Source organism: Aptenodytes forsteri, unplaced genomic scaffold, assembly GCF_000699145.1.
Source record: "Aptenodytes forsteri isolate BGI_AS27 unplaced genomic scaffold, ASM69914v1 Scaffold111, whole genome shotgun sequence".
Lineage (NCBI taxonomy): Eukaryota > Metazoa > Chordata > Aves > Sphenisciformes > Spheniscidae > Aptenodytes > Aptenodytes forsteri.
Window position 1 is genome coordinate 1,542,945 of NW_008794710.1, and position 25,517 is coordinate 1,568,461.

Consider the following 25,517-nt stretch of genomic DNA (forward strand, 5'->3'; position numbering starts at 1 on the left):
TTTCGTGTTCGGTATTGGCCAAATCAAACCAATACTAAAAAAAAAAAAAAAAAAATCCTTAACTCCTTTAAAAACCCTTCTTCCAAGACCCTACAGTAGTATGAAACATGGTAGTATGAAATACTAGCATGTTCATGCATCTTAGAAATGATAATGCAGCCTGAGGAATGAAAAAATGAATAACTTACAGTCCTGGTGGGGCAACTGTAAACGATCAGTGCAGTTCACAGAGAAGTTTTTCCAGAGAGGGACAGCACAATGTCTTAGAGACACAGAGAGCTTCATTTGTGTGGAAAGATTGAAAACCCCATGACAGGAGGGTGTTTGTGTTGTATGTTGCCAGGGAAATGTTTGTGTATTTAAAGAGGAGACGAATACAAGTGAGAATAATATGTATGAAGCAAGGATCCAGAAAAGGCTAGTTGTGTGGTCCTATTCATCTTCAAAACAGAAAAAAAAAGAAGTGGAATAAAATTAAAGACTGATAATATAAAATGGTATTATTTTTTTAATATAGTTCACATAGTTTGACCTGTAGGATTCAATGTCACTACTACAAGCTTTAGCAGATACTTTATCTTGAAGAAAATAATGAGAAGAAGGTAATGAAAGTTACTGCTATAATATGAGAGCACACACTATCAGTTACATACATTTAGGAACATTTCTGTGCCCAGATTGAGTGATTATGCCTCTCGTTTGCAAAAAAGTTACGTTGCTTATTCAAATAGCTGTGCCTATAAGATGGCAAAAACATATTTCAGAAATCTCTTTAAAATACGTTGCTTTGCTGGTTGTCTTGCTCTATTTAGTGTTCTTTCTTTTTTATTAGCTGCTCAGTATTAATGTGTGCCTCTCTGAAAAATGTAAAATTAAGCCCGGTACTGCAGTAAGAGGAATGCTGGCTACAAGGAAACCCTCTGAAACACTCTGACCAGTGGACTTGGTGGGGTTTCAGCAGGCTCTAAGCATTTCCAAGACCTTTAATTCCTGGAGTTTGAGACTCATCTTAACAGTAACAGGTAGGTGGAAAACTGGGCCTTTTGTCTGACAGGTCCATTGGTGAGAGAAGGAGGTGGGGATGTATGTCTGTGGGTGGTGTTTGGCAGGACTTTGGGAGGGCAGTGATTGATCTGTGTCAGTCAAAATGGTGTTCAGCAGGGATCGATTTCTGTGCTGCAGTGTTTGCACGTGGATGTTTGCACTCTACAGCCCGGTGGAGCGAATGCCCCTGCCAGACCATGGGAAAGGCAGGATTTATAGAGAACCATGCCAGTTCTCGTGACGGGGTGCAGAAGCAACAAGCCAGCTCTGATGACAGCTCTCATCCTCTTTGCATACTTCTTCACTTCAACTCTTCACAGCTCTCTTTGGTTTGATTCGGCAGTTGCAGAGGTTTTCCACTCAGTGAAACCAGCCTCTTGTGCTCTAGCTGGCCTAAGCTGGATGGAAGACAAGGCACTGACGACAGCCACTGGTGTCACTGCAGCCAGCTCTGCCTCTGCTCCATTCCCTTGGCCCTTTCCCTACTCTTCAAGATTATTCAGCCTGAGCTTTCAAATATAAACGGGAAATTTATGGCCTTAAAGGAGATGTTGCATATAATTTAATGCAGAAAATATCCATACATCTGCATTATATGGTTGCTCATTACATTTACTAAGTTGATTTCACCATTACCTGCTTCCCTGAATGCTTTCTCCAGTATATCTCTGGCTTCAAGTTGTATCTTATAAAGCTAGTTCAAACTCTAAATTCCTTGCGGTAGTGTCTGACTTGACTTACCTTAATGTGTGAATATAATGTTTACCATGATAGGGCTCAAGACTTAAAGCATTCTCTCATTACTAATTAACCATACTGAAATTGCCTCAGTATCTTAGCACAATGACTGGAGAATATTATCCTCGCTATAGAATTGTATAGAAAAGTTATAACTACTAATTAAATTGTATAGTACTCCTCCAAGAGGGATTTTTCAAGTACAAAATAATCACTGTGGGAAAATTCCAGGGATGCAATATAGCACACATCAAAACAGTGAAAAGGTAAGACACAAAAAATTCTCCAGAGCACTAGTTCCAACGTATTTTTGCCCATGAAAATGTCTATGACTAAATCTATTCAGGTAATTCCATTCAAAGGACACTGATTTTACATAATTCTATATTCATGGGCATACATTTCAGAAGGACTTGGATTTTAGGATCGTTCTCAATTGTATTTCTCTTAATGGGTATTGAAAACTACAGAGGCTTTGATATGCTTACTTTATTGTTTATAACTGACTTAAAACCCCAAACATCAAGCAGCGAAGCTTTCTGCCCTATGTTATGATTTTGAGTCTCTGGGAAGACTCATGAGGACTGTTTGGTGATTTTGTAAAAAATACTCTAATTGATTAGATACATTCCTCCTTCCCAATTAAAAATTACAAAAAAAGGGAGTTTATAGCTCTGAGCCAAGTTCATTGATGTATAGAGCATAGATAATATCAGTCATTATTCAGGCCCTGATTGTACTGTGTGTTTTCTCACAAACATGATTATAGCAAGCTAATTTGCATTGCTAAATGAATGCTAAAAATATCAAACCATTTTTCCCTCCTGGCCAGAGAGTAGCTGATCCAATCATTAAAATACAGATAAACGCAAGTAACTACTCTGATGGAAGCTAAGCTGGTTAAGCGCAATATGCATAGGAAATTAGTTATTTAGCTACTAGTATGCTCTCCAGAAGAAGAACTGCAAAGCTCTTGTTTAAAAATCACACCAATCCATCATGGAGGTTTTTGCGTGGCACCAGAAGGATCTATAAAAGCTTTACATTATTCCTCATTCAAAATTTACCATGGGGCCTCTTGGCAGCATGTGCTAAGGGACTGAACTGCAACTGCTGTGTAGGAAAAAATAATTTCTGCTTTTCCTAGCAGGACTGATGACTTTGGCTCCAGCGGCTGCTATAAGTTGTAGTTCCTTTTGCTGTACAAGAAGGCACAGTCTGAGCAGCCCAGCACTGCAAACAGGCAGGGTCCTGCCGTCGCTTGCTTCTTATTCAGAGCCTGCATAGATGAGCTTGTTTAGCCACGGATGAAATCTGGGCCAGATATAGAAATAATGGGGATTATTTGCAGAACAGTGGTTTGTTCCAGGTCTCCTCTTGAGGCAGGTGCTAGAGCAGTGGAGGTTCAAGAGGATCTGGGGGGTTGGACTAGATGACCTTTAAAGGTCTTTTCCAACCCAAACTATTCTATGATTCTATGATACCTGTGGTTTTTTTAATGAAATGCACTTTGAATATATCCTTGCTTTCCAACTCCCACCAAAACTGTAAATGTGCCTGTCCAAAACCGCTAAGCTTCTCCTATGTTAGCAGACACTTTTTTCATAGCAGAAGTGTTGGCATAGATACCCAACTGGAAAACAGAAAAATGCTTTGGGTCTTATTCAGCCAACTACAGTTCCTCAGTGCATGCAAAACACCAATATTTAGGTTTAGTTTAACCTGTCAGAAATTGGTTTGAAATTGTGATCACATATTTCTGCAAGCAGAAAACATCTAAATGAATGGAATGGGTGGATGGATTGGTGCCTAGCATTTCCTCTATTATGTACTTTGATGTCATTTTGAATAGTGTGCCAAGATCTATAACCAACCCTCCCACCCCCCCAAGTCTACAGGAAAAACTTCTGGAAATATTTCATTAATCATTTTTGTCAAGACTACAGATGAAAGGAGCCATTTGTATTTTATGACAGTTGATAATTAAACATTTACAGTACGGTGCCAATATTTAATACACAATGTAGAAGGAGCAAACTGAACAGAAGGTAAATCTGGCAGAGTTTAACGTGGAGTGATGCTGTGGGAATGTGCATGTGTGATCAGAACTGTAACATTGCAGAGCAAGTGGCATTGCAATAAAATGTTGTAGCAGCAAACTGCTTTTCCAGCTGTGTTAGACTTCCTTCCCTCTTCCCTGGAACAGAAATAAGAAAAAATATTTTACCCTTGAAATGACTTGGAGAAACCAGACGAGACTTTGGCAGTTAAGATCACTGGCTGCTTTTGCGAGGCAATAAAGCTGTATAGAATAAATGAGTCCCAAGGAGTTTCTTTTGGGTTTATGACTGCCCCGCTTTGTTTTCCCCCCTCCATCTCACTGAGTATTTTGTAAAAACCTTCCATATCTTATTTAGGTTGCCTTCCCTGTTTTCATTTTCTGTTGGAAAGCAAGGCAGTATTTGTTGCAAGAGTCTGTTTTTGTGTAATTTCTCAGCTCTCTAATACCACTTTTGCATGTAAGGATAGAAACTGTTTAAACAGCTCCATCCTAGTCCTGCTGAAATGATCAGAAATGTTCCCATTTTTTCATAAGAATTAGACTGCATCGCCACAGATTGTCTGTGCCATCACAAACAAGATTCATCTGACTAAATGTCAGTGCACAATGTACATGTCCACATCTGAGCTGTGTACGCTGTCATTATACTCCATGGAGGCAGAGCTACAGGGAGAACCATCTGCTAAAAGAGGCAATCAAGACACAGCAAGTGCACCACATCCTAAAAGCATCTTTTTTTTCTTTTCTCCCTCTTTATTTTTGAGCCTAGTTCTGGCTAACTCAGCTGCAGACATGTACATTTTTCTTATGTCTAATACTAGAGGAGACAAGTCCCAAACAAGCACTTCTCAGGCTTATTCCCAGGCTGTGTGACTTTTCTTGTAGTACTTGTTCTGTCCTCACAAAGCACATACTATACAGAATGAGCTCTCTTCTTCTTCTTCTTCTGCACCATTATCAGGGTCTCCCATGACAGGCCGGTTCCTTACAGCTGTGTTGGTCGAAAGGAAAGATGAACTAAGAGTATATTTGGTCTCTGCAGTGTAGCTGAGGGTATTCTCTGACCTGTGTAATAAGTAGACAAAGATAATTATATGCAGCACAATGTTCAGGCTGCCGTCAGTGGAAGTGCCATGGACTCTGGATAAAGCTGATTGGTGTCACGATTTCTTTTTTTTGCAAGCAGTAGAGTTGTTTGAGAAATGACCGTGTGGCGACAAGCGTGAAATTAAAGTGTCCGAGTGAGCTTGCATTCATGCACAATTCTCTGTGCAAACATATTTAAGTAGATGCCATCTATCAAATAACCAGGCTTCTCTCAAAAACAGCTTAGTAAAGCCATGGCAAAGACACCCAGCAGCCAGCCAGCTCAGACTGCAAATGTTTGGTAGAATCCTGCTGCTAATTAAATTCTATCTGCAGGAAAGTCCCCCAGCCTTTAATATAGTCATTGATGAAATTCTTATACTTTAAAGGCTGTGGATCGGGACTTTTCAGTCTATAAACCCAGGCTTCTTGATGGCTGTGTGTGCATTAGCAGGCAGTGCAGCCCGACAGGAGGGGCTCTGCAAAGCAGAGCGGTCAGCGATGCAGACCTGACATCCACGTGAGGCGCATTTCAGGAAGTTTAATTTCATATTTGCCCTAATCTGTTCCTGTGGCCTACAGGCCCAAGGCTGGGCAGATAGCATTAAGTGCTCTCTTGGAGCATATTTTCGGGTTTTGTGTCATCCAGAAAGAATGTGATTTGGGTGCTACAATATGAACCAAAATGCAGTAGGGCTGTAAGGTGGAGACAATAACTTCAAAAATGCCTTCCCAGCCTGAATTAAGGTGCTAGTATAGTTGCATCCTATGTGGTTGATGTTGTACAAGATCACCCGCAATAACTCTTCTTGCTCAAAACAACTGTAATCATCAAAAAAAAGCAAATGTGCAACTGCCTTTTTTTCCCAAATGTTTTTCAAATTGGAAAATTTTGCATGGAAAATCTTAATATATTACTGACCCTGCTTCCAAAAACTTCCTGGCTCTAATCTATATTATTTGATACAGCATGGATCCTGCAAGCATTTACTTATGAGTAGTGCCATTAATTTCTGTAGGATTACGCAAGTAAATAAAATCTTTCACTTCTTTCCAGGATCAAGATCCAAGACCATGATGCATTTTAATTGGAACAGAGCAATAGGTGTTTCCAGAAATTATGTGAAATGTTATCCATTTTGGTCCTTCCCAAGTGAAACCAATATTAAGAAAAAAAAAAAAAAGGTCGTTATAAGAAGGGATGGGTATGAAACAATTTAATCTGGGCAATGAAATGTGTCCTTGCAAGACCAGGAAAACTCTGCTCCTTTGCTTGATCCTATGATTATTTCAGTCTATGCCCAAATTAAGCAAGTAGACCAACACCATGCTCATGACAGATGTAAAATCTTTACCTTACTACATTTGTAAACTGCTCTGTTGTTGATAGGAACACCATATCATTTCATGGAGCAATAAAAATCTGTATTTTATGAAAAATTTGTGACAAAAATTACATATAATGTGAAACCAAATTTAAAAATAGATTCAATTACAAAGAACTTTGTTTTGTAAAAGATAGATGGGAGCAATACAGTCAAAATAGATTATTACAAATAAAATGTTTTTCACTTTCAAAAGCCTAACTTATTTTCTTCAAAAATTTGAAATGAAATTTGCTAACGGATGGTAACCCTTAAAAATAAAAGCACAATAGGACAGAACAAGCATGCATTTATTATCAAAATATGGATGTACAAGAGGTAAAATACCATAAATGTCTGAAAGCCTAACTTATTTTCTTCAAAAATTTGAAATGAAATTTGCTAACGGATGGTAACCCTTATTAAAAATAACACAATAGGACAGAACAAGCATGCATTTATTATCAAAATATGGATGTAAAAGTTGTAAAATACCATAAATGTCTGGAATTGCGGATGCTATTTAAGACCCCCCCAAAAAAAGGCTTTCATGTCAACAATACTTTGGATAAAGTATGTTTCTTTCTATTCAAGATGGTTCTCATCCAGAATAGATCCATGAAAACAGAGACACATGTAACTTCTTCACGTTTTATAACACCTAACTATGGATCTGAGCAAATTCCTAATGTTTTTAGCTCTCCTTACTAAGCTGCTTTTCAACTCTGGCTCAGTCAGCCTATTGTTACAAATAAAAAGGTCTTTCTTTGTCATGATTATCATACACTACTGATGTGTCTGATCCTGCATCCACTAAAGTCACTAGCAAAACTTTGACTTGGCCAGGGTCACACCTTTTACAACAAAGCAGAATGCATGAAGTTAAAGAACAATGTGAATACATTCCCGCTGCAACTTTTCCAATGGGTTTCAGGTATTTAAATGAAATTATTCAGTGTTTGGCCTATTTGACACTACATTCACGTATTTACATCTCTTATAAACTCAACAGCAGGTGCTCAGAAACAGCTGTGCCCAGCAGTTTCACAAAATTCCAAACTGGACCACTTTAATTCACGGAGACAGAGGGTAACATAAAGCCTTCAAGATAAAGCTGGGCCCAATATAACTTTGTCTCTTGCAAGTAGCCAGAAACGTGACAATCTTTGAGAGGCTGCCTAATGAATTGTTTCAAGTTTTCTTCCAGGATTTTGAAAAGGAAAGTCACACTTACTTATAAAACTGTATTTTGTTGCTGATGGTCATTTTTCCAGTGGCAGAGTCAGAAGAAGAGCAGGGTCATACGTGGAAAGTGTCAGCCGGCGTGCTCTGTGGGTTTGTCCTTGTCTGGGGAACCTGCTTTTGGAGGAGTCAGATGTCCCGGGATCCGAGGGGCGAAGGTGAAGGCATGCACAGAGAGGACCTTTCCTCGCCCTGCCAGGGTGGAAGCGTGTGCGGGGCCATGGCTCACTAGCTGCTGCAGCCTCTTGTGCAGCCATGTCCCAGTAAATTGTTGTTACGTCCGTCTTGGAGTTTCTCGTGGCTCTGAAGGGATGCTCTGCTGTCCATGCTGGAAGTCTGTCCACTTTGATCCTGCTGTCTTCTTAATCTGCCAAAGGTTAAAAACATTGATATAGCTATCGTGTGCAGGTAACTGTCTCAGAATGACAGCTGTTACCTGTCCTGTGGATAGCCACATACACCTGTGTATAAAACAAATTCCTGTACCATTCGATCTCTATTAACTCCTTGAGCTTTATGGCTGCCATTTCTTCTAAACATTGATGATTGCTTCCTCCTAGATATGTGCAGCTGGGTCTCGGTCAAAGACTGCTCCCATTAAAGCCTATCATAAATAGCTAGCAGAGGAGAGTGCTTTCTCTGGCTTTAGCACCTCTGCTCAGACTGTAACTTGACAAAACCTCCAGGTAGCTCAAGGCTGATGAGAGTTGTTGACTGGGCACACAACAGCAGTAAGCAGCTGCTCCCCTCTGCTCTCCTACAAAATTATCAGTAACCTCCACCAGTACAAGAGAAAAAAACATGAGATGAAAGTATATTCAGTATTCTTCTTGTTCTTACTTCATATGTTGTCAAAGACCCCTAGGTGGATTCAAGGAAAAACAACAACAACAAAATCCTACATTGTTTAAAGACTGCAAAGTCATCTTCTTTTGACATCATTTTCTAGACAACAGCAACAGCCCTAGCTGCACCTGCACTCCCCACCAATCGTCTTATCATCAAGCTTCTCGGCATTTCTGTTCAACACTGGTATCAACTTCTGTGATTTTACTGTGATTCATGTGATATTCAGTTTTTCTCCAAACACAGACACAATGTAAGTACTTTCAAGATGGGTTTAAAGATTCATGGGGAAGCTATAAGGTAGAGACCAATTTTTTTTTAAAACATGAACAGCTGCTGTTTTAGAGGAATTTTTCTCTGACTGTTTGTTTTCTCAAAATGAGAAACAGCTGTTGATGTATTCCTGAAAAAGGCACCAAGAGTTGGCACCAGAGACACTATGGAAGAAGCTCTTTGTTACATTGATTATAAGTGGTATATATGATATACTCCCAAAAAACTTTGCAAGCAACATTGAATATGTAGAAAATACTCAATAATGGAAAAGCATGCAAAAATGAAATGCAAAAGGTCAGTTTCAAAGGGTAAAATACTTCCAGGTGGCATAAAGACTATAGAGATGCCATACTGAAGGCTCAGAAGAGCACATGAAAGGACATGAAATAGCTGTCATAGATAAGCAGAAGAATAAAGGAGGCTATTTAAAGTAAAAATAATGAAAACACTGTCCAAATAGGTTAAATTTAGAAGAGCACAAACACCAGCACATTAAATAAAAAACTTTAAGACAGACTGAAAAAACAGATTAGAGGAACAAATTGCTGAATGCATTTACCCTAATAGTAATTTTTTCAAGTGCACCAGAAATAGGAAGGCTACCAGTGTGTCTACAGGCCAATGGAGGACTGAGATATTAGAGGAAAGCACAAGAAATATGGGTCCCTAGCTGAAAAGCCAATGAATTATCTTCACCAACGTTCTTGACAAATGAGCTTAGGGACATTCCTTTCTTTATGAGAAATTTGTCCATCATCTCCAGTTAAACCATCAGTCAAACAGCTTTAGAACCAGTCATTCAAATGAATGTTGACAAATCATCGACACTGAATTTTCACCCAAGGACTCTAAGAAAATTGAAATATATAATTTCTGCACAGTTGAATGGAGTATGTAACTTATTATTGAAACTGTCTTGGCACCAAGGAATGGAAGGCAGCAACTGTGATGGCATTTTTTTTTTAAAATAAGGGCTTCAAAAGAGATCCAGGGGACTACCATGAGAGTAATTGAATCAGACAAAGTCTTGAACCATCTTAGGGTCTGAGCTACTGGCCCTTGTGAGACTAAGGTATTTAGTCAACAGAAAAGGCTACAGTGCTTGGAAACTCATGTTGCAAACTGTGGGTTGCAGACCTGTGCAAACTGCTAAATAGCAGAGTGAGACACATTTTGGCTCTATGGAGATGTCAGAAATCATTGCGTTGGTCTAAGACACGCAAGTGCTTTCTCCCTGAATTTGTTTAATATTTACTTGGTTCATAAAATGCTGAAAAAGAAGGCATTTACTGTACTGCTAAAATTAATGGGGAAATAAGAAGTCTCTCAATAACAGCATAAAGCAGGAAAACACCAATTTTTTTTTTTCCAAACCACTCAAACTGGCACAAAGGCAGCATGTAAGGAGGACAGCGGGAAAGGAGAGGAATGAAGCCCATGCTGAGTTGAAAAGATACCACTGACCAGCCTTGAACTGCTCACTCTCTACAGAGGTGGTTTCTATTGTTGATTTCCATTTATTTTCTTTTATCCTGTCCCTACTCCCCAGGTCTATTATTGAACCATAGTTAGATTATGGGGGTTTGGAAGTGCTAAAGAAATACATTGTTTCAGCAGTGCTTCATTGTATTCCCTTTTCAGACATTTTCTGTTTCTGTATCTAGATTCACTATCCATATTTACAAACTATCAAAATAAACAATAGGTTATTAACCTGATGATGTAGTAAAAAGTTAACTGTTATTTAAATGTTTAATAATTTATCAATCACTTTATTCAGTGATTAAAATTACGTTAAAGACTTCACTATAAGGGGCTATAATGGGCATGCTAACACCTACTTACCAGTGTGTCCTGGGGTCTGGGGAATTGGACTCAGAATCAGGAGATGCTGATTCTGTTTCTACCTCTGTCACCCTTTGGGCAAATTACAGCCCTTTTCTGTGCCTCAACTTCTCTCTTGACAAGTGGAGACAATGTAGGGGTGAAGCTGAGGGGGAATTATATTTGTCCAGAAAACTCACATGGTTTGGAGCTAGTCATAAATCTGAGCTGGGTAAGTTGTGGCTAAGAAATAGAAACAAAAAGAACATTGAAGCCGTGCCTGGACTGATGAAACCTTGCGTTCTTATCAAACCCAGGTCTGCAGGAGATTTTTCTGGATAAACTGGTGACAGAGCATGCATAGGCTTGTACTTGCAGCTCCTGATTAGGCAAAGGATGCAATGAGCAGGAACATGCCAAGCAACGTGGGACTTTGCTTGTAGTTGCACATCAGATGTTGAGGCAGCTGCTGCAGAGAACGATGGAAGCTGAGCTTTGTGCCTCTAAGTACTGCTCTGTGCCTCACAGGCCTGAATGAAACGGGGAACGAGAGTCTGGTGTCTGTGATGATTAAGAAAAGAAGGTGACATATATATTCAAGCAAAACATAATTATACTGCATATGTAATTATGCCTATATGCATTATTGAATACATAAAAATACAAAAGTAGAGAGAGCAGACTGGCTAAAAACTAGCATGGAAAATAAAATACTGAAGCAAAAAAGACTGCTACAACTATGGCAGGCCAGAGTGAATATCAGAAACACCTAATGAAACCCAGTAGCAAACTTGGGGACCATCAGGAAAGAACTTACAGCTCAGCTTTGTTCAGTAGGTGAAGAAAAATATTGAAAGTTTGTCTTTAGGCTCCTTGGTAGGATAAGCTCAATGAAAAAGGACGAAAAGTTGCAGATTCAACATGACTGTCAAAATTTCAGATTTGCTAAGAGACAAAGGCCTCCTCCCAAACCACTGCAATTTCAGCAAAAATAAGGCAATTGGTCTGTATTTCAACCTAGCTCCAAACTGCAAATAGGCTCAGGTCAAGACCTAAACAAATCTCACCACAGCAGCTGTGTATGAACAAACAGTCTCTTCAGCTAAAATGTTGGACAGTTGCAGAAGTGAAATTTATCCCTTGTTTGTGCATTCTTGATTCCTTGGTGCCAGAGCTGGAACACTTTTCCATCAGATGTTCTCAGCTTTTCAAAAACATGGGTACTTCGACACGGTTCCTGTAATCATGGCAAAATAAATGCAGTCGGGGCCATTCTGTTTAAAAATGGCATCAGTGCAATAAATCATTTGTAGGAAACTGCTTTCCAGTGAATGACTTATCTTGCCTTTAAGCCGACGCAGCTACAGGCTGTGATAACTCGATAAAGGCTCAGGGAGAATGAATGGCTTGATGGGGACTTAGTTGTGGATCTGAACCAGGTAGCTGTTCCTTTGCTGAATGCCATTTACTCAGAATAAATTGTAATATGGCCAGCTGCGGGTGAAAAAAGTGAACAAGTGGTTCTAGTGGATAGTCATACGGAAAAAAAAAACCCTGCAGGGAAAAGAGGATGAAAATGAGTTTGAACAGTCTCTATTACATTTATTCCATGACAATTCTGTACAAATACATAAATAGTCTCAGAGGCAGTTATGCTGGGAATTAAGAGTGGTTCTGCTGAACCAACAAAGAGATAAGCTGAGTTTTCCTTCCCTTCACCATTGATCCGTGTAATATTGATAGTGCGTGACACTGAGCATTGAACAACCTCCTCTCCAGCAGTGAGGAAGAAAGAGGCTGTACCAACCACTACAGGAAAGCATCAGAAAAAGTAACTGACCCTTCAGTCAAGTCTTGGGCTTCATCAGTATTTCTGGTAAAGAGAAAGTATCTGTGTGAGCTATGGAAAGGTTTTTAAGACTCTTATTATCCTAAACACTCAGATATTATAGTAGAGCTCCTGCAGCATTGATTTCCAATGCTGGATCTTGAATCAGATATTTGTCAGTGGAAGGGCATTCAAAGGACAGGGAAAAATTGTTGGTCCAAAAAACCCTATAGCAATATAGACCAGTGTCATCAGGTTTACAAAATGTAGCTGCTCTGTTTGAGAGCTGTATGGAGGCTTTTACACTGCCTGTCACTCTTGTCTGTTTGTTCTGGCCAGGCAATACCTCGGTGCACGATAACACCTTTGTGCAGCTGAGGTACTGACCAATGGGTCTTGCCATGCTGTCAGTGTGAAACTGAAGCCTCAGAAATGCGAGGTGTTTCAAGCAGTGGGCACACACTCAGCAACCATCGAGGATAGAATTTCTACCGACAAAAAGAGTGTTCAAACCTGGCAGAACTACCACTTTTCTGAGAATCCCACACATACCATGTCCTACAAGACACTCTTTTTATTACAGAAAATTTGCAGGTGAGTTTGCCAGTGTTGCAAACCCGGTGTCCTGGGTGTGGAGGAAAGAAAATGGTCTGAGTGGGCAGTGGAATTTACTTTCCCATTTCTAGATTTAGCATTTTACCTTGGCCTATTGATATTTCAAATACTTTGCTGGAGAAACAGATGCTTTTGCTTTTGGTTTGGGGAAAAGGTGGGCATAATAAGATGAGCTTTAGGAGCTGTAGATTTATTGCAGGAAAAAAGTTCTATTAATGGAAACTTTTACATCCCTTGAAAGAAGCCCTGAGGAGTAGATAAATCTGTGGAACATTTATCCCAGTTATTCTTTACAAGGAAGGGGGTCTGAGGTCAGAACAGACCCGGCATGTCTATGCTAGTTCTTCAAATTCATGAATCCTGGGGGACAGCTTGCTAAATAGTTACAAACCCACCTCAGTTCTATGATTTAGCAGCTACACATAAGTAACGCTGATGTCTTGTCCAGATGGCCTTGCTAGAAGGTTAATTACAAACATGTCCGAATCAGGAGGAAAAAATAACTGATCTATCATGGGGAATGGCTGTGCTCAGAAAGGGACTATTTCAGCTACATGTCTCTCTGCATGTCACTGTGGTTTGTCTACTGGAGCACAGATACAGAAGTTACGAGGGGGATTTCAGAAAAACAATAAAGACCCTTATGTCCAATTACTATATTTTTAGAATATCAGTTGATAAATATGGACTCTTTGAAAGATATTATTCTCTCAAAATATTGCACTAAAAACTTTTCATTCTCAATAGAGAAGATCTAGCAATGAAATTTTGTAAAGGAGTTAGAAGAAGCCAGAAAGTGACAGACATAGGCATTGTTTTGTTATGTCCTGGTCATAGGAAATAGAAATGTGGAAGTTATGCCATGTAACTAAAATTGCTGGATATGCTGAAGTTGTAAAAATTCCAGCCAAACTAAAAATAATTTTTACAGAGTGTTATAATGCCGTAAAGGTGGACTCCGTAAAGCATGAGAGGCCCTACTGTAGCAATATCTCACAGGGATACTTGCAGAGCTGGGAATACCCAGCATGTCTAGGCAAGATAGTGGCTAGTTGTAGATAGCCAAGGCATCTTGTGATAGTGAGACATCTTGGCCCTGAGGGCAGGCAAGGTGTCAGTTTGGTGCCCACTGCTATTGCCCACTATTTGTTTTTAATTTTAGTTTTTATTCAGTGCGGTAATGATACATCAAAATTTGTACACAAACACAAGCAAAAAATGCCTGGGTGAACACATCTGCTTCCTCAAGGTGGTGGTGGTGGTGCTTTTACTCTCCCCACCCCACCAATGAGACATCTTGGCCCTGAGGGCAGGCAAGGTGTCAGTTTGGTGCCCACTGCTATTGCCCACTATTTGTTTTTAATTTTAGTTTTTATTCAGTGCGGTAATGATACATCAAAATTTGTACACAAACACAAGCAAAAAATGCCTGGGTGAACACATCTGCTTCCTCAAGGTGGTGGTGGTGGGGCTTTAACTCTCCCCACCCCACCACTGCCTGTCCCTGATGACAACTAATCTGTCTTGATGATAACTAAGCACTATTTTACCAAATGGTCCAGAATTTGCTTTCTAAAGAGATGGAGATAGTTAGTGGCTGGTTGTATCCCTCATCAGAACTGGATTCCCTGCTCGGTTACATATGAAACAAAGATGAAACTTTCAACTCAAACATTTTGGTAAATTTGTAGCACTCTAGAGCCTTTATTTCCAGTCAAAAGGTGTAAAAAGAAAGACTTAGTGGGACTTTGGAGTCTAACTGTGGCAATAAGACTGGCTTATTTCCTCCTTGTGGAACAAGTACAGAGTATATCCTTGTGTTCTTCACATTTTGGAATGATTTATGCAGAGAAACTTGTTCTGAGAAAGAACAGAAGGATTTGGACTGTGAAGACTCAAACGGACTCACGCTGTCGCCTCAAAGTCCAGCATCACCCTTGGTATTGGTAACCTGGAGTGTGATAGAAAGTATGAACAGAAAGCTGCTGGGTAGCTTGAACTTCACATATCTGCATAACCATCATGAGAAGACACATGTTTTTGTTTACCTCTCCAACCTAAATAATGAGTGTTCAGTGGTAAGTAGGTGGTAGACAGGTGAAATCGAACAATGTTGGTCATACCAGCTCATTTTCTGGATCAGCTCAGCCAGCAGCCCCAAAAAAACTCTGTTCCGTTGGTTTGACACTGAGTAAAAATGTTCATAGCACCACAATCTTTCATGCTTTAGCCAGAAAAACAGAGTCACTTCCCCAAGCTCATACAAAACCTTATTTTTGTAAAATCTCTTATTTAAGCTTTATAGGAGCTCATGCACATCAGTAAAAGTGCACATAACTACAAAATCAGGGCAATTTTTTCGCAGTGATATGTAGGTCCTGCAGTGTGCACACGTCTTTTCAAAAATAATGGGTTATATGCATGTGCATCTTATACTCCACTTTGAAAACTTCCCCCATTATTTTTCTGCCATCATTTTAACATCAATTGCAGGCAATGATTGTAGAAATATTGATAACTGAGCATGATTTCTGGGACAATAAGCAGCTTGGCTTGTCATGTGGCTCCACTGTGGGGAATAAGAATTGAGTTTGATACACGGACACTTAATAATTTTCTGCCTGCATTTTTAAAGGTTTCTCTTATAAATGGGTTCTTGCTGTGTTCTATTTTTGTAAAAATTGAAGAAGCTGGCAGTATTTTACAATTGTAAATGAGCGTTACTCTTTCTCTATATCTCCATTATTCTGCTTACTAGTTCTGATCTGCCAGGTTTTCATTCAACTACTTTTTTTAGTGAAAAGGTAAAATAAAGAAGAAAAAGTGAGCAAAGCATCGTGATCAGGTTATTTTTAACTGAATAAGCATATTTGGGAAGAGTATTTTTACTTTTCAAAACAAAATAGCCACCAAATATATCAGGAGTGAAAACTCCTGTATTTCCTTTCTTTTTTAAAACGTTAACAAAAATAAGTTGATGAGTTGATCAGAACTTCAGGAAATTTGCTTATTTTACACTCCATCCATAAAGAAGAACTAACCTTTGCTCAGTGTAAAAATTAAGGAAATGTACTAACAAAAAAGAACAAATACAATACTCCTGGATTTTCTACATCCTGTTGGTGTGAGCTGCAGAACCCATCTTGCCCTTTCATGCTCAGGTTTGCTTCCCAAGGAAAGCAGGGTGCAGGGTGAGGAGTTGGCGTATGATTAGGACACATGAATAGAGGTAAGTCTCTGGCCACATTCTGCGACATTCCCCAATTTGAAAAGTGCTCTGATTTCATAGCAACATATGTCAGAACTAATTGATACAATAATCCTGCATAAGATTAAGTTACTTGATAACCTGAACGTCTGCCAAACTATTCATCCACTTCCCATTCGCCAGCGGTACCCAGGAGTGCTCTCATGACAGGCAGCAAATAAAGTTCTGCGTGGGAATGTCATTTCTGTATTTAGGCATCAGTTACATTCGCAGCAGATGATAAAATGGTGCGGGGATTGATGCCTGGAAGCTAAGTGGCACAGGCTGGCTTGCATCCTTATGGCTAAGCTCTCTAATCTTCAAACCAGAGTGGTATTCCAGCTGCCTATTAGGCAGCCTTTTGTCTATGCTAACCTCTGAAACATGAAGGGAATTGCTTCAGAGAGTGATTTTGGCCTGGGAAAAATTATGCCAGGGACCATGCCAACAACTGAGCAGTACGGAAGATTTCCTATATTCTGCCTTTAAAAAATAGGCAGAAAAAAACAATGAAGGTGAAAAATGTAGAATAAGAAAAAAAGAGTAGAAATGGAAGGAGAGTTAAACACTTGAAAAATGAGGAAGGAGTCAAAAGAATCCCAACTGTGGAGATCTAATTAATTAAACTAACTAATTATTTAGGTAATTAAAACTATCTCCAAAGACATCTGTATATAGCTAATGTTCTTTTTATTAAAAAACCCTCTTTACAGCTAACAGAGGAGCAGTAACCATGGCAGAGTTAATAGTGGGCTTTGCTTTTCTTTAGCTTGTGCACAGAGTGATCTCAGTAGTGCTTTCAGGAAAACAGAAATCACTGAAAGGTGTATGAATTTGCTAAATATTTTCAAGGAAACAAGGAAGGCACAATCTTGCTCTGCGCCAGAGGAGGCTTGGGGCAGACCAGGGCAGACTTTAGGACCGACTGGAGCAGACTCAACACTTATCACTCAGCAACGTTAGCGCTGAGTCACACAACTCCAAACTGAAAATTACAGTCTGTAAGCTCAGATAATTTCTCTCCCTGCCCCGCTCTAGAGAACAACATGTACAGAGCAGCTTTAAATGAAAGATAACGCTACTGTGTATTTGTGTGGTAGCAGGTATATATTTTGGGAGACCTGGTCCAAGTAATAACCTCATCAAATGACTAGCAAGAGTGGATGTCATGAATCTTAAGCTCTTCCTTGATAATGTTTACACTTACAACTTGCTTGTTCTTGGCCTCCTGCCCCTATGGTTAGGTACATATGGCTCAAATACAGTTGCCCCACAAGTGGTGTTTGGTGCCATATGAGATGCTCTTGATTACCTGTCACTCAGAGAGAGCAGGCAGACACAACAGCAGACCACAGGTGACCTGTGCCTGTTGGACTGGCAGCTAGGCATTTAGTTTTGCAGAAATGAACTGAGACCACAACTGTGGGATGGATTTTATGCCGGCTAACTAGAGACAATGGAAAGATTAGTTCAGGCTCTCTCTACAAAATAGATAGAGGCACTAACATAGAATAATTAGTTCCAGTCTAAGTTATCCAATATATGTGTCACAGATCAACCTTGGGAGATACAAGTCTCTCCTCGCTGACTACTAAAGGAGCTTAAACTAAATAAATGAATTTTAAATTGATTAGTTTAAAGGAAAACAGTTGTTGCATCTCTAGAAAAATAGAGATACCTTACCACAGATTCAAGTCCCTTCCTGTCTAGCAGCTGTATAAGCTCACCACACACTGCACTGCTTAGCAGAGCCAATTTGCTTCTGGATTAGAGCTAATTTACACCCACACTGTTCAGGCGTGCAGAAATTGAATAGTCCCATCAGCCTGGTACATAGCACATGCTGATAAACACTGCCAAGAGCTGGGTAATGAAGTCACCGAGGAGCACAGGGGTGCAATCGCCTGTTCATCCATGCAGACATGCCTATAGCATATTCAGGCTCTGGGTCTGCCAGCAGTGGCTTTTCTGCATGACTTGGGCTATATCTTGAAAAATACTTTGTCATCTAATTCCCATTTATTTCAGACACCTTTGAAAATCTTGCATACACCCTTTGGGGTAGTTGTTCTGCATCTAACCAAGATTTAACTCAGTCTGTCTTTGACCCCAAACATGTACTCTTAGTACTGACTGCTTCGATGGAAACAGTGATAATCTCAGGTATGTTTTCCTAATACACTGTGAAGTATGTGTTTTGATAGCTCAGTAGATTACCATGTAATCATTCAAATAACTCTGTTTTAACTCCATTTAAATTTAAATGACTGAGGCACAGACTAAAAGTTATGCTTTATTACAGCTGAATGTGAAAAGTAAAATTTTGGAGGAAGTATTCCCATGTAGCACAGATGTCTTCTGGTACCACTGACACTCATGACATTTACTCCCACCTTTTCCAAAAATCCTTGGGGAAATATGCTTACACCATGGGTAATTGATTCAGTTTGATAGTTCCTGCTGAGTAATTACACTCAGTAAATGCCTGTGAATATAATTTTCTATCAACCAGCAATTTATAATCAAGCATAATGGGTTCAGGTGCACATACAGCGTGAGTGACATGTGAAATACTGGTATGTGGAAGTCAAGTGATAAATTATACTGGATGCTGTAGCATGTTGACCTGCAATGTCTTGAGATCTCAGGTTTACCCTGGGAATTGATAAAGCAAAATAAGAGTGAAGAGATGAAGTAAATAAATGAAAACAGCAAATGATATGCAGCCACTGAAGAAAATGAGACTAAACCAACCAATTAACACTGACAATAAAGCTACGTTCAGACTAGTAAAATAGGTGTCTCTTAGAAGTGGGTTATTGTCTGTCCAAGACCAGGTGCATCCTCAACAATATCTGTCTTGTTCAGCCGCATTTTCAAATGTGAACTTGTTTTTCTAGTTTAGACACATCTGTAGATCCACATGTACAAGCAACAGGAAAGCAGCTATGAAATTTCCCAGTAATGTATTGGTTATAAGACTTTGTGGGACCACAGGAAGAAAATTTTCTTTCCAGTTAGCCAGAATCCAGTTTAAAAACTACAGGCACTTGCCCATGAATAAGGATATTTCTCAGCAGTGTGGGCCAAAACTCATTCTCAAGGAAGACACTCGTTTCCTAGCCTGCCTTTGGTATGTATCCTGAAGGATGCAGGCTCAGCCTTTTGTAAAGCTGTCAGCAGATAGATAGAACGCAGGAGCTGCTTTGACGTGTTCTCTTCCTTTATTCTTCTGGTGAAAGTTTCAAGGTAAAGTCATCCTTTGGGTCATGTCCAAATGAAACATATGGGGAGAAGGACAATTCTTTGTCTGCATCTAGAGTTAGATCTACTTTACTAGAAACATATTCTCTGCCACTGCCATCCCCACCGAGACCCTGGACCTCAGGCAGAAAGATTATACAGAGGAGCTGGAGTGAAGAGGCCTGTTAACAGACAGCAGATCACAGCAATAAGCATAATTTTGCTAACAGACTGAGAATTTAAAGACAAATAATAATGTGACGCCCGTGAAATGCCTGCTGCCTCTGCAGTGATGGTGATGCACATGTCTGCAGCTCTGTGGCAGTGAACCGGTGTGCCAGATTGCTACAGCAAAGCAGGACTGGACAAAAGGGCAGCCAGCCATCACCAAAACGTGGCCATTCAATCCCATCTTTCCTTTTCATGCCTCTCCCCTGGTGTTGAGAAGAGGATCCTGGATCAGAGCTGAGCGAGGAAAATATTAGCTGTGACAACCTATTTGCGTAACAGCGCCAATTTCCTTAATGAAACTGCAGCTCCATGGGACCTGTACAATCAATAATTTAAGAATTAAGGTATGTGGAAAGCCAGTCTGGCTCTGCCTGATTATTGGGACCTGACAATAAACATTCTCAGACTGGAGTAAGTGTCTGGGAGGAGGCTGGTTCAGCCCTACCCTTCTCGCAGCAGCAGGCTTCCAGGAATCAGAGTCTGCGAGTTTCCAGGGAGCAACCGCAGCCTACAACTGACCTCTCTGCTGGCTCATCTCTCTCCACCTGTTCCTCATGTAAGATTTCTCTGCCAAAGTCCAAAACTTAGATTCACAAGAAGTCTAGTTAACCATGCAGCTCTTTCTTTCCCTGAAGGATGGACCCCCCCAAAGGACACTTAGCTGGTAGTTCACTTGTGATCGCACAGCGTAATTCGCAGCCTTTAGTTGATCACCAAACCTCCCTACACAATGCATGGGGAAGGTGGGTGCCTGACACAGGCACCCACAGAAATCACTGTATTGAATATTGAGCCATCTAGGCTAGTCACTAAGGTGCATCCACAACAGGAGTATGTATTATGCCCCAGGTGGGACACAGGAGAATTATCTCCAGCTGGGTTTCACAATGCTGAGGTCTTCCCTGGGGATGGGCGCCTGACTCCTCTGAAACACAGCAAGGGACAATCTGAATCTTACCTAAATGTCTTACTGCCCTAAGTCTGCTTTTCTTTCCCTATTTCCAAAAAGGAGATATATATACACACACACTTGCATATATGCATACATATACATATATATGTACATTTTACAGTGCAACCCTTGTGCTATTATGAAGACTCTATATGAAGATGAGAAAGCGTAAAAGCACATACCCAGCCATTCCATCTAACACAGATTCCCACCTCTCATAGTGGCCCACTTCAGACACTAGTGGACGCTGTCAAAGAACAAGCCAAATGAAGACAAAAGTCTGCTGTGGCATATCCTCCTCTCTTCTGACATTTCCAGACTTCCCAAACCAACGAGTGCATTGGGGTCACATGTCTGAAGGACCCTGATGGATCTTTCTCCATGAATTTCTCTAATCCTTTTCTGAATCTTTTCATAAGTTTAGCATCCAGAACACCACTCGGCAACGTGCTGCATTACACAGAAAGGCGTGGTTTGTTTTCTTTTAAACCTGCAGCCTGATAACTTTGTGACCCTGAGTTACCAGAAAGAGTGAATAATCATCGCTCAGTCATCTTCTCAATAGGTTTCGTAACATATTATTATTTAGCCCATTTCTGTTTTTTCAGTTGCCTCTTCTCTGAGTTTAAACTAGTTCAAGTCTATGAAATCCTTCAGCGTGAGCCATGCCACACCCCTGGTCAATCCTGTTTTTCTTTTTTTGTAACCATTCCAAGTCCTATGTATCTTTTTTGAGATAAGGAAGCAGAACTGTACACAGAATGGAAGATGCAGATGTATATATATGAACATATATATGTAGACACACAATAACATCCTGATGTTCATTTCTCTATAGCTTTCTTTGCAATTTTGAGCATATTAACACCTTTCAGTTGTCCACTAAGCATTGTGCTATCCAGTCTTTTAAAAATCTCTCTCCGTCATAACTGAAGCTAATTTAGAGTCTATTGTCCTAAAGGTAAAGTTTAGATTATTTTCTTCCTAACATATTTGCATTTATCAGTACTGAATTTCAACTGCCATTTTTTATTACCCTGCAACTCAGAACCATGACTATCATTATTTACTGCAGCTCTTTGCAGTCAGGTTTAGTTTTGACTACTCTGGTATCATAAGTGGACTTTGTCACCTCACCATTCATCTCCCTTTCCAACTCATTTATGAATATATTCAACAGATGCACAAAGTAACAGAATGACTGGCAATAATCGTGTTATATCATTACTGGCTTGTTTCTGCATTGCTTCAGCAACTGGCCCCAAAATGCTTTCCTAAAACAAAATGAAGAGTTCAGTCTTCATGACTCATTCTTAATTTATGGAGACTCCAAACAAGTGAGAATTTATGCTAGTTTAGAACATGAGGAGAGATGAAGGGAAATCATGAAGATAATCCCCTATGGTCACTGAACAGTCATGACCTATTAGGCAGCCTTCATTTATTATAGATACGATTTTTCCCACGTAACCTATTAAAAAAATAATCTTACATAGTGCTCAGAATCATACATTTTTGGTTCCTCTCCAAATTCTGAGATGCACAAATGAAGATGTATTTTTCTTTTCTCTGCCTATGAATTTTGATTAGTTTTCATGACGTGTATTTGTGTTTAGCTTTCTGTAAATGGAAAAGAATTGCTGGCCTGCAGTGCTGAGGATCTGCATCTGTTATCCTGATACTTCCAGGTCCTTCCAGGACCACATTTCAGCACAGAGAATGCTCTGATATATGCAGTCCCACACAAACTTTCATTCCTGAAGTTGGATGTTCATTTGGTGAAGTGTAGCCACTGCAATGATACAGTTACTTGCCTGGGAAAAATGTGGCCATTTTTCTAGAAGGTTGGAAATTGAGGTTCCTCATTAGCCGCTTTTTTGTTTCCTCTATGAAACTGTGAAGGGAACACATTATTGAAACGATGGCTTTTGTATGACCACTCTTTTCTCAAAGAAAGTGAATTTGAAGGTATGCCTACAGAAAAATAACCAGCTTGGACCTGTTATGCTCAAATCTTTAGGCAGCTTGGCTCACTAAGAAAAGAGTCACATTTGGACTGGTAATTCTAAGTCAGTAATAAAGAGCAGGAATCAAAGGCAGAAATGAAATGGTTTGTGTGACCAAGCAGCAGTTACTAGTGCCCCAAAACAAGCTAGGTTTAATCATGTTCAGAAAGGCATCTTTCTAATTAGGTGAGATTGCAGGAGCAATCTCCAAAAGCAGATATATCCATTACAAAAGGGACAAGAAAGAGATCAGTAAAGAGCAGTGCAACCACTTGAAATGATCAGAAAGAGATGGATTTAAACTGAATTAAGGTCAGCAGAAGCGGCAAGAAAAGAAAAGTTGTGCGGTAGCCTCATCCAAAAAGCATTCAAATATTATGGGGATTATGATAATATAAATATCTCCAGAGACACTAAGTGACATAAAATACCTATTAAGAAAATTAGATTCAATGAGGTATTGTGCTATTGTGCTAATGTGACCCCAATGCACTCGTTGGTTTGGGAAGTCTGGAAATGTCAGAAGAGAGGAGGATATGCCACAGCAGAAATGAAAAATTGTCATAGGCGATTCCCTTCTGAGGGGAACAGAGGGCCCGATATGCCGACCGGACCCGTCCCACAGGGAAGTCTGCTTTGAAATAAAATAAAATAGTATTAATAATTTGTAATGAAAAGGACAATAACAAAAGAGAGAGGAACAAAACCCAGGAGAAACAAGTGATGCAACCGCCCACCGCCCAATGCCTAGTCACTGAGCAGCGATCACAGCTCCCCGGCCAACTGACCCCAGCTCATATACTGAGCATGACATCACATGGTATGGAATATCCCTTTGGCCAGTTTGGGTCAGCTGTCCTGGCTGTGCCCCCTCCCAGCTTTTTGTGCCCCTCTTCACTGGCAGAGTATGGGAAGCTGAAAAGTCCTTGACTTAGTATAAACACTGCTTAGCAACAACTAAAACATCAGTGTGTTATCACATTACTCTCATGCTAAATCCAAAACACAGCACTATGGCAGCTACTAGGAAGAAAATTAACTCTATCCCAGCAGAAACCAGGACAATATTCAATTCCAATCAAATTGAAATGAAAGAGAGCACTCAGGGACTCTGGATTTGAATCTGAAAAGACAATTGAAAGGAAAGAAAAGGAACTACAAAGAGAGAGATAATAAAGTTGATCTTATAAAAAAAAGCAGAGAATATTAATTAAGCTTTTCACCTATGATATGGACAAAATCAGACAACATGTTTTTAAGCATCTTAATACGCCTAAAATATGCTCCCTCTACTTTTGCTGTTTATTCTGGGAAGAGGGAGCTGTCTGTTCACCTAGAGCTGTTCAGTACTTTTTAGGAAAGAACTAGGTATGGCCAAACAGTAAGAAATATAGTAGAAAAAGAGAGGGAAATGTGCAGCATCCATCTGACTGCTTCAATTTGTGGCAGAATTTTTTAGTGTGGTTGCATCGAACAAATACTGAGAAGAGAAATAAGGTGTACCAGTAGCTTAGGAAAGGGGCAAGCCTGTTCAGATCAGTGGGGACTAGACAGCTGAATATCATAGCAATGCTACTGCAGGACATTAGTATTAAGTAAAAAACCCTCCAACTTCAAAATCATTAGTAAGTTTTTTAAAATTTCCACTAGAATTGTTAAAAATATGGATATTTTGTTCATCCCTTCATCCCATTTATTAAACTAGCTCTGCAGAATTCTAACCCATTTTCACATACATTGTATATATGAAATACATATTCTGCTCCGTAAAATTTGGTTCTATGATTTTACTTTCATTAGCAGGCTGATAATTTCGATGAGAAGTTTGCGAAGCATCTAACTGAAGGATTATTCTGCCTGAGGAGCAGATATTTCCTGTGTTTTCTCCACTGTTCTTTGTTTGCTCACCTCTTTAAGATTAAAGACATCTTTCAAGGAGAGGAAGAGGCTCAGGAATCATAAAGGGTGAGAAATGTGATTCCACTACAGGAAAATATTGAATTTTATTTCTTCATTTTTGGCTGTTTCATGTTTTGGACATTCATAAACAGATGTAGATGTACATGAATATTCATTTAGTGGTAATGGCACAAAAATAGCAAAATAATTTGTGCTCAGTGTTTTAATAAAGCTACAAACAAACAGTGTGGCTTTATCTGTACAATCTTTCTCCCCCCGCCCCCCCAAGAAATTGAAAATATAGCCTACAGCTTCTAAATAAGATCAACTTCTTGAAAAATTGCTGACAAGTCTATAGGAATACACATTCGGATACTGCAGAATATTTGGTGCTGCATTTCTAGATATAAAAAAGCATCTATCTGTAGAAATCGATTTAAAAACAGAAAAAATCATTTGTCAGCAAAAGGAGCCAAACAAGTCCCTGAAATCAACTTCAGATCATATTCTGCAACTAAGAAGACAACTGGAAGACAACTTCCTGACACAGCTGGTAAGTGAGCCTACCAGGGGAGGTGCCTCGCTCGACCTGCTGTTTACAGACAGAGAAGGACTGGTGGGAGATGTGGTGGTCGGAGGCCGTCTTGGGCTTAGCGACCACGAAATGAATGAATTCTTGATTCTTGGTGAAGTAAGGAGGGGGGCCAACAAAACCACAACCATGGACTTCCGGAGGCCAGACTTTGGCCTGTTCAGGACATTGGTTGAGAGAGTCCCATGGGAGACGGTCCTGAAGGGCAAAGGGGTCCAGGAAGGCTGGACGATCTTCAAGAAGGAAGTCTTAAAGGCGCAGGAGCAGGCTATCCCTGTACGCCGTAAGAAGAATGGGCGGGGAAGACGACCGGCCTGGCTGAACGGCAAGGTCTTGCTGGGACTCAGGAAAAAAAGGAGAGTTTACCACTTGTGGAAGAAGGGGCAGGCAACTCAAGAAGAGTACAGGGATCTCGTTAGGTC

The 25,517-nt window shown here is 40.0% G+C and overlaps 1 protein-coding gene across 2 annotated transcripts in view; it reads right to left on the reverse strand.

Annotated features, from left to right (window-relative positions):
• Positions 1–7,764: 7,764 nt before the first annotated feature.
• Positions 7,765–25,517, reverse strand: part of STK32B (serine/threonine kinase 32B) — a 161,652-nt gene continuing 143,899 nt past the window's right edge. For both annotated transcript variants that reach the window (XM_019470628.1, XM_019470627.1), the window contains one exon: positions 7,765–7,903. In XM_019470628.1, the coding sequence (XP_019326173.1) occupies positions 7,765–7,903 (139 nt within the window). The remainder of the gene's footprint in view (positions 7,904–25,517) is intronic.